Here is a 10,221-nt window from a genome sequence, read left to right on the forward strand (position 1 = left end):
CAACACATTTCAAACTTAAGAGTAAGGCTGTAAGTTGTGTCTCTGTGATTTTTTTTAATACTTTTTGAGCAATGCTGATGTCAACATGCAACCATGTGAGAGACAAATCTTCAGTATCCAAATAGAAATGTGTATCATCAGTGACAGAAAATCATCTTGTAGCCTTTAGTAGTGCTATTTCTTCTCTATAGTGTTTGTGAGAGCTCTTTTGACTTAATTTTGGCCATATTATCAAATCAACTTTAGCACATGCATGGGTTAAATTCTTATAGAACTCCAAAATATCACAACGTGTATTGACTTCATACTTGTATAATATGTCACATTTACATTTCATTTAGCAGACACAAAAATTGCTTGCTAAAACAGTTGAAATTAACAGAAATAATCCTATATAGAACTCATGAAACATTAGAGACCCCCAAGGCCTAAATATGTGCTTACAGTATATGTAATATGTACTGTATGTAAAATGATAATCCAGACAACTGCTGGTGACAAAGTAATTGCACAAATAGGATTTTACTCAGGGGCTCACATGAAAGTATTTTTTCCTAAACTACAAACAAAGGCATTTGTTTTTTTCAAGGTTCAGTTCTTTGAGATTAATTACAACCATTCAAAAATTCCCTTGTTTGTTGTTATGGACGTCTGTGCATCATGGATGATCGGGAGCAAACCAGCTGGTAGGAATCCACTGTGGTTCTTCTTGAGCATGTTGTATAGCTGTGAACAGATCCATGCATGAATCTTGCAGATCATCGTTCACAATCACACAGTCAAAATACTGACGGTACTTGGTCTCCATAGTCCTGCTTGCTTCCTCTATCTCCTCAAAGTCTTTGTCCTGAGAAAAAAATGTTAAAAGTCATAACCAGAATTCATGAACACACAAAGGGCTCTTATGTTCATAGCAGCTGATATCAGAAACAAATCACAAGTCAGAAATATCAAATGCACATCTTACATAAAAGTATCTCTTGATGTATCTATTGGAAAGAAAATGTGGGTCTTTTCTTGTTTGCTTCATGCGGGCAGGAGACGGAGGCCGCACATATATGATATAGGGCTTCAGCTTCTTGTTTCTGACTGAATGAATGCACTGGAATAAACAGATATGTTCACGTTCATCACTGTATGCAACCAAACTAATGAAAAAAACACAAGAAGATGCACCTACATGAGGTTCGAGGTCAATAACACATATTTTCCCATTGTCCAAAACATCCTGGACCGAGTCTAAGCTGGTGCCGTACATGTGTCCATTATGCTCTCCATACTCAAGAAATCTGGACATTGTTATAAACACACAGACCCCACAGTTAGCTGAATCAAAAGAAGATTGGCAACTAAATAAATAAATATAATTTATCCGTGAGTTTTTTTAGTATTTAAACATAAGCAAAAAAGATTACTTGTGATTAACCACCATGTACGCAAACACTTCCTTGGTCACAAAGTGATATTCGCGCCCATTCTTCTCACCCATTTTCTGGGACCGTGTTGTGTCTGGAGTAAAGACAAGTTCTAACATCAGACCGTTTTGTTCCAGAATGTAAGAAGCTATAAGCAATTTCAGACATTTCGTAACTTCTAACATACAGCCTCTATTTAAACCCCAATGAGGACACTTTTTTTCCCAATATTCGAAAAAAAAGCTTTTTAACATATAAGTCAAAGTTTACAGTGATCAAATGGACCACATACAAGATATCGGTCCTTGGTACGTATTAGGGTTGATTTTGATTAGCCTCCTGCGTAGTTCATTTACACCAACTCCTGATGGCCCTGTGGAAAACATTAATTCTTCAATAGGACGAATTTAAAACAGTAAAACAAATGATAGTTATTGTCTGTTCATGAATGGATAAGATGACCCTGCACAAAGAAGGCCATACCAATGAGCACAATGAGACGAGGGGGATCGTCTATGTGGCGCTGGTAGTGGATCACCTCTTCATAGAGGGTAGCTGTGTTATGGCAGCTGCTGACACCACAGGAATAACATGATGGCTTTCGTCTGCTGTATGATTTCCTTCTCCACACACGCAGACTGTGTCGGAATCCCGCTGAGTCAGACAAACTATTTATTTTTCATTTATGTGTTGATATGAGCCAAAATTGACATTTGCAATTAAGATTTCATACCTATATATAATCCCTGCATATGTTCACCATTCTCACCCTCCTCTGACACTGGACAAAACAAAGATTTGATCCATTAAGGATCATTGACAAATATTTCAAAAACAAATCAGCGAATGAACGTATCTAATATCTAGATAAAAACATTCCATAAAATGCTTTTTCCTCAGAAAAGACTTACCTACCGAACTCAAAATCTTCTTCATCTGTAAGAACAAATAAATGAATTAAACACAGTGTTAAATTGTTCCGACAGCCTTAACTATTACTATGGAAGCCTGTTTCCACAGTTTTCTCTTTATTTCTTGTGATTTACAATTTGTTACAATTTTGACTTGGCATCTCATAATTTGTAGTTTTTTTCTCTCTCAAAATTCTAAGTTTCTTTCTCAGAAAGCAAAATTTCAAGACAAAAAATAACATTACTAAGAAAAAAAATCAGAATGAGATGAGAAGCTGCTATTTTATAATCAACAAACTTTCATATATTACCACGCAGAAGGTGAATAAATGAAGATATGGATTCAGTGGGGTAATAACCTGTTTCAATGCACTTGTTCTCATCTGCTATCTCCTCTTCTCCTTCAGAACAAAGAGAGTTACACTCAACACAATACACAAATATTACAAATGTTTTATACATGTTCTTATAATAAAATCAAGAAATCTAATTTGTCCATATTTACTTCATACACACCAATTTCCCACAATTCAAACCAATCCCTTACAGATAAAACAAGTTTCACATATTTCTTTCTTGTTGAAAATGCGTTTAACACTAAACAAATCACATTATGAAATACTGAATAGGGAAGATGTTATGAAAGCAATTTGTGACTAACCATATTTTAAAGAGCATAAATTGTATTAAATGTACAGTTTAGATACCAAACAATTTAGTCATAAATTAAAACAAAATTAAGAAAAATCTGGGGAAAAATACATACCAACATCTGTTGCACTCACTTTACATACCAAAGAAAGAAAACAACAATTAATTAGATTAGTCATAACTAGAGATCTTGTGTATTATTAATAACAATAATTGTGGTTAATCAAATGAACAGACTGCAATTATGCAGTATCCTTTCATAGTATTTCTTTCATATGTGGTAAACTTAATAAGTATGCAAATCAGAATTTTTCAATAGCGATAACTCTCTTTGACCTTGAGATAATATAAATGAGCCGTTTCTGCTACTGTGATTAAATAATCTCTTTGCATCATTTGTCATGAGCTACAGGACTATGGTTATTAAGTCTTATTTCGATTTTACTTCTCCATCCTTTAATAATAGCTTCTATGCAAAGCCTTCAGTACAGGAGCATTCTATCCTGAAATGAACCTGTTCAGGGACCTTGAAAACTTCAGATGCTCCAATGTCCTCAAAAGGATATGCGAAAGAATCAACTGATGATTAGAAATAACGGTATCTATCCTTCTTTCACCTTAGCGGTTGAGCGCAAAGTGGAGAGGACTAGTCAATCAGTCATGAGGGAAGGAACATGCCAAGAACAGCTCACTTTCAAGCTTCTTTAAAGTAATTAGATCAGGGTAGAGAGAGGGCAGAGTTAAGAGGCTTATGATGCCAACCTACATCTTAAAGAGTGCACAGAAGTTCATACATCTGTTTATGTGTCTGTGTGTGTGTGTGTGTGTGTGTGTGTGTGTGTGCACGCGCATGTGTTATTTACGTACAGGGTCTGATGCAGGTATGAGCCTGATAAGGTTGGGACCACCACAACTCCCTTTGCTTACTGAGAACAGAGAAAGATCAATCTTGCTTACAAATTTATCATTGACAATAATTTCAAAATTAAACAGAATTCAAAACTGACTATTTGAACTGGTTAGTGGAGGGGATGAGGCCACAACACAATGAGGCACTGTAGAGTTTCCTGGCCTGCCACCATCGGATGTCCCTCTGGTCGACAATCTTCAGCAAGTCTCCTTTACTGAAGGCCATGCCTGCATCTGGGCAGGGGATCGCAGGGTCCTGCAGAGGACTGTAATCCACCATGGCTCTCACATACAGCTAATGTAAAATATAGATAATCAATTAAAGGGATAGATCACCCAAAAATTGTAATTTTTAAAATTTTGAATTTTAATTACTCCCTTCATGTCGTTCCCAACCGTAAGACCTTTGTTCATCTTCGGATGCAAAACTATTTTTTGACAATGCAATTTAAAGTTTTAAGGCCCAAAAAGGTAGTAATGACTTTGTTAAAATATTGCGTTGAAGACAGATACAAAAGAAAAGAAATTGTTGTTATTTTAGTTTTCTCTATACACCAAAAGTATCTTAATTCGAGTTCCAAAGATGAACGAAGGTCATACGGGTTTGGAACAACAAGAGGGTGAGTAATTCATTACAGAATTCTTTATTTAACACAGAAAATAACTATACATAGTGAGTATTTATTAAATGTAATAATATATATTTAGGGAATTTTAGAAATATAGCTATTAGTTACTAAATATTATACTTGCATAGTGCAGAGTTAACATTCAGTTGAGTTATTTACAGTGCACTTACGGCTGGTTGGCTGCTGGTGAGTTGTGGTGTATTAGGGATCACTTTAAAAATAATATTTCCTTGAGATCGCACCTATAAAATGTGGGACACTGTATGAATGGATACAGTCATTATAAGACAAGAGAATGGCTTGAAAGTCTTATATATGGTGTAATGTGAATAGAGTGGGGAAGGATATAAGAAATGCAAAAGACTTTACCAGCATCTTAATGACGTGCTCGGGCTGCAGTCCCCGCACTTTCTGTCCATTCACTTCCAGCAGCTTGTCGCCAGGATAAAGAAGTCCTAGAAGACATGCGTACACACACACACACACATATTTGAGATTACTGTAGTTGGTCTATTATTTCCAAAAACATGAAAATGATCACTTTTCTACCAACTAATGTTAATGGTTTAGAAATACACTTCACCTGCAAAGTCTGCATGAAATCTGTTTTCTAAATGCATGTTAGTGATCTTATTTGAACGAATCATTCATGCATGTTTTAATTTCTTTATTTTATTTGACCTCGTAGTTCTTAATCAATGTCATAATCTTTTTTTAAAAAAACTATTCTATGAGTTTGTACATCAATATTCAGAAGAAATGATATGGCGTTTCAACTTTAAGCATTTGCATCAGTTTATTTACATGATTAAACCTTATAAAGCATGAGCTCAAATAATAAAAAGTATCTGAATAAATAAAATCAAATAAATGATAAATGAATGAATGAATGAATGAGTTATATATCAAAAGCTTACTCACCACTACGATCTGCCAGTCCTCCATGTATCACCCTTGCAATAAAGATATTCCCTGTTTTTTCATTTTTCATAATAGTTGCCCCCTAAAAATGGGAAAACAGACAAAAATGGTCAACTACTTGGTCTCCCATTAAAATAGGCGTCACATGGTGAGTGAACCAGACAATCTTACTGCTGCACATGAATGGAGGGACTCTGTGGGTGCAATGGAGATCACGTTATGACGAAATATTAGGAGGATGGAAACTGTGGTAATGAGATTGTGGATTCCAGTCAACATGCTTGACCTAAACTAAACTAAAAGTGTGACACATGTCAAAGAGGAACATATTGGAAACATAGGGTTGATGAAAGAGATTCAGATGAAGAATGTAAAATGTTTTTTAATGGAAGGCAGGGTAATGTTTTACTCAAGCATCAGTAAAATGAAATCTTGAGTGAGGATGGGATGGACAAGAGATACAATCAAGAAAGAAATCAAGTAATTGCCTGCTTGTCGTGTAGGTCCAACATCATCACAGCATTCGGTAAAATCAAAATCAGCAATTTCAGCAGAGTAAAGTAAGAAGAGAGAAGTGGGAACGGAGTCACTCTTATTTCCTCATCTTTGACTTTTTCCTCTTGCTAGAGAGGCACAGTATTGTATTACAGTCATGGTTAGGAGTGGAGGCTGTCAAACCATTTGATAGGGAAGTCTGTCTAGTTTTATTTTCTGGTGTTACGGACCTGTTTCCGGTCTGGCATGATGAAGACTTGCAGGAGTTGCATTGTGGTGCTACATAAGGAACATTCATGTTACAGTTTAGAGAAGAGGAGGAAATTGATGATGTAGTTGAAGATGAAGACGATGACGATAAAACACAAGGAGCATTGACCGTTGCAGCAGATTGGCCAGGCAAGTTGGACACACTTTCCATTTTTGAGATTTTTTGGGGTCTGGAAGTCACTTCTGGAGACTTGCTGGTGATAATAAGACCCTGCAGTTTGTCCACCACTTCCACCAACAGATTCAATGCCTGAGCGTTTTCCTCCATGTTGTCCGTCATTCTCTCTGTTGCCTCTACCATCTTCTGCCTGAGATCTCGAGCGCTGCTGCTGCTCTGGTCCATACTACTGGCAACGGTATGGACGGCAGACCTCAGTTCATCCAGGCTGTGCTGCTTCGTGAACACTAGAGCTGATTGAGAAGAGCAGGTGGGATCTATGGATCGATGCCTTTGAAAGAGAGGGCTGGAGGGGGCTGTCTGAAAATGGGAGCCATGTCCATGTGGGCAGCATGAGAGTGGGTAGGCTAGAGATGTGGTGGTGCAAGCTGCGCATGTAGGTTGTTGATCTTCAACTTGGGTTTCTGCACCATCTACATAGTTCTCTTCAGGTTATGAAGGATAAAGCAGGATAGATTAATTAAGTTTCACAATTAAACACAATAAGACTTGTCAGGCCAAAAATAGATGTCTATGGGACAGGATGAGCCTTACCCATAACCACAGAATCATAAATGGTCGGAGCTGAGAGGTTCAGACCTCCCCCCGAGAGATGAGCATTTTGGCAGCACAGGTTGCAGCTCGCAGTGGACTGATACCTGGGCAGCGAATGTGGCTGTCCTGAGGACAGCAGACCGGTGGAAGATGACAGACCACCAGCAGACCCCAGAAGTCTTTGTTCCCCTGAGCCAAAACGCCTGGCTAAAGCCAGTTTCTCCACTGTGAGTCGCCTAAGGCTGTTCCAGTAACTGGGCTTCCCCTCTTTGACAAACTTATAAGCAAGAAAACAGGATGAGCATGCTCACTAACAAACATTAGACCGAGACAAATCTTGGGGACCTTACAATATAAACTAAAAGCACAATCTGTTGCAATGACACTGGGATAGAACTGGATATGGGCTAAAACAGGAAGTTACAGTTACAAAAAAATGTACACATCTTCATTCTGTTCAAAATGCCCCGTCAACTCTTAATGAATTGTTTTTCCTTCTGGAGTGGTCCTCTGTGCAAAAAGATAGATCTGAAAATCACAGTCATTGTTAGAACAAAGTTTAAATACAAAAAAAAAAATTTGATGGACCTGAAGGACTTTTTTGACAAACAGCAGTCAACTATTTAGGACAAAGAAGGGACTCACGAAAATAATCTATCACTAAACAAAGAAGCAAAACAAAAAACAAAGCTGTGGATAATTTAGGTAAAATCACAGTATTAATAACCGAGTATATGTACACTTTTGAACAGGGTTGTTTTCATAAATTCAACAATTATTTTCTTTTGTGGACTATATATAAACATCTTTCTTGAGAAATATCTTATTTAGGCCAGTACAAAGTATTTTTGTATGATCCCTCTTATTTTGGTGAAATAATTACTATTCTGCAGATTCAGCAAGATGTATGTACACTTTTGGCCTTACTGTATTACTCTCAAGGGCGTTATTTTGTGACAACAAGCTTCTGAATTTATATTATTCCACTAATTATGCTTCTGTCTGCCACAAAGGTAAAAAACTGGATAAAACCTTTGATTTGAGTTAAAGCTTCAGTAAAGAAAAACTGTTCCATGATGAACAATGGGGAACAGTGGATGACGATGATACGTTACTCGATATGTTCTTCATTATGGTGTGGTTTAGGGTTAGTTGCATATAATTATTTATACATTATCTAACGTATAACATGGAGACTGTAAAATAAAGTGTTACCCTTTTTCATTTCACTGCAATATTCATCTAGGTATAAGCAGCATTGTAGATTATGTCAGCACTGTGATCATAAGAATGAACACGCTCAAGTTCAAAACCAGTTGTAGGATTGGTGAGATTTGTATTTATGCACTAAAATAAGACTCAGACATCTGATTCCAATAGGTTTTAAAATCTGTTATTACGTAACCATACAGCTCTTACCATAGATGAGAAAAAATGTTTAATACCATATACCCTTTACATGATATTGCACTGTAGTGCAACGAGGGACATTTAAGTGGGATTACAGCTAAGCTGTTCACTACCATATCTAAAATTGCAGTGCTATTTATGATCTGATGCTCACCAGAGGCTGTTTATTCTTCACAAGGCAAACAATCCTCATGGCCTCCTCATTGTCAGGCAGTTTGTCTGGAAGTGGAGGCAGCACTGGACCGTAGCCCCTCTGGGCCACAGAATCATGAGCAGAGAGCAAAGCCTTGGGAGAAATACATAATAAAAGGTCAAAAGGACTGACCTAACCTTTATTTACATAAATACACAATTAATAACAGCAATGAATGCAAGCCAAATTGGTCTCTAACCTGCATATGAGGGCTTTTTAGCAGAATATAAAGTTCTTGTGCCTCAGAGGAGGGAGCAGGCAGTCCTCGCACACTGGACATAATCTGTGGGAGATAGAAGACGACTGATGATGAAAACAAAAACATAGTGGGTGATAGGATTACTTTACCCGGAAATAAAAATTATTCTAATCATTTACTTACCCTTGCTGTGTGTACGAAAACTTATAATATCCTGTAGTGCTCAAACTATCATTTGCAGTTTTGGCAGACTTAAGTAATATATGATTTAACAATAAATTACACACTAAAACCTAATGAGCAAACCTGCAATTGCTTTAAAGTGCCCCTATAATGGTTTTTTGTAAATGAGTTTTCATGCAGGTGTAACACATCTCTAAGTGAATGATAACATCCTGCAAAGTTCAAAATCCAAAAGTTATTATATATATATATATATATATATATATATATATATATACACCGTGTATAAAGTTATTGTCTCTCAAAAGAAAGAGTGAACTCTGAATCAATGAAATGAGTCATTTTTAAAGCAACTCCCAATTTCATGATGATGTCAAAGTGAAACATTAGAACTTGTTGGTCTTTTCAGTTGGTCTGAATGAAAATGCTAATTCGTTCTTTTCCACTAGGTGTAAAAATAGCTGTACACAGTACATAAACAGCACTGAGCTCACAAAGGAAGCTTTTATTATAAAATGGAAATGAAATCAATCAGATGGACGAATTACCATAGATTAGAGACATGCAAAGAAGGGGTTTGGAAAACTTAATCATTGACTGAATCATTTGGGAGTCATTGGGCAAATAAGGCAAAACTAAATGCATTATAAAACAACGGAAGTGTTTTTTGACCTTCTCACGTTATGCTCACTGTACTCGTAGCATTTTAAACTGATTTAATTTTAACTAACATGAACTTCTCATTTCTTTAAATCTGACTGTTATGTGGCATTATGATATACATGATGTGAGAGTTTCAGATGACTGAAGAAAGAATCATAGACGTCTTTGTAAACTAGCCCTTAAAAGCAAAGTCGGTAATAAAATGCATAGACTGACCTCCTGAGATAGTCTCGAGGAATAAGACAGACACGGGCTTGGGGCATCTCGACTGTGCTGCACCAAACACTCATATACCTACAGGATAAAAACAAATCCTTCACGTGCAAGACAGCTCCAAACGGCATAGTCATAGGTGTGAGCACTGAGTGAGCCTGTCGTACCTTGAGAAGAGAGTAAAGCCAAGGAGCACTGAGGAGACTGTACAGAAGATCGGCACCGTTAATGTCTCTGTCAATGGACAGTCTCACTTCTTCAACCACTTCTGTCAAGATCTGAGCTAAACCTACATCTGTCAAAAAGAATAAGACACAAGTTTCTGTAGTAGTTGATCTGCTGGTTTATCTTTGTGCACGTCGAGGCACAACATGTATATTGCAAAGTCGCACCATTGTCATCATGCCCAGGTTGCATCACTGGATCCTCCTCCATCGATTGACGCAT

The 10,221-nt window shown here is 37.0% G+C and overlaps 1 protein-coding gene across 1 annotated transcript; it reads right to left on the reverse strand.

Annotated features, from left to right (window-relative positions):
• Positions 1 to 427: 427 nt before the first annotated feature.
• mpp4a (membrane palmitoylated protein 4a) lies at positions 428 to 10,221 on the reverse strand. Its single transcript, XM_043249500.1, has 20 exons — positions 10,167 to 10,221; positions 9,942 to 10,069; positions 9,778 to 9,855; positions 8,716 to 8,799; positions 8,478 to 8,609; positions 5,437 to 5,518; positions 4,885 to 4,970; positions 4,686 to 4,757; positions 3,985 to 4,181; positions 3,845 to 3,903; positions 3,093 to 3,110; positions 2,686 to 2,727; positions 2,331 to 2,351; positions 2,149 to 2,196; positions 1,899 to 2,069; positions 1,708 to 1,788; positions 1,416 to 1,509; positions 1,181 to 1,289; positions 968 to 1,102; positions 428 to 847 (listed from the first exon to the last, which is right to left on the reverse strand). The coding sequence occupies exons 1-20, from the start codon at positions 10,219 to 10,221 to the stop codon at positions 659 to 661; spliced, it is 1,881 nt and encodes a 626-aa protein (XP_043105435.1). The 3' UTR covers positions 428 to 658.

Source organism: Puntigrus tetrazona, chromosome 9 (assembly GCF_018831695.1).
Source record: "Puntigrus tetrazona isolate hp1 chromosome 9, ASM1883169v1, whole genome shotgun sequence".
NCBI lineage: Eukaryota > Metazoa > Chordata > Actinopteri > Cypriniformes > Cyprinidae > Puntigrus > Puntigrus tetrazona.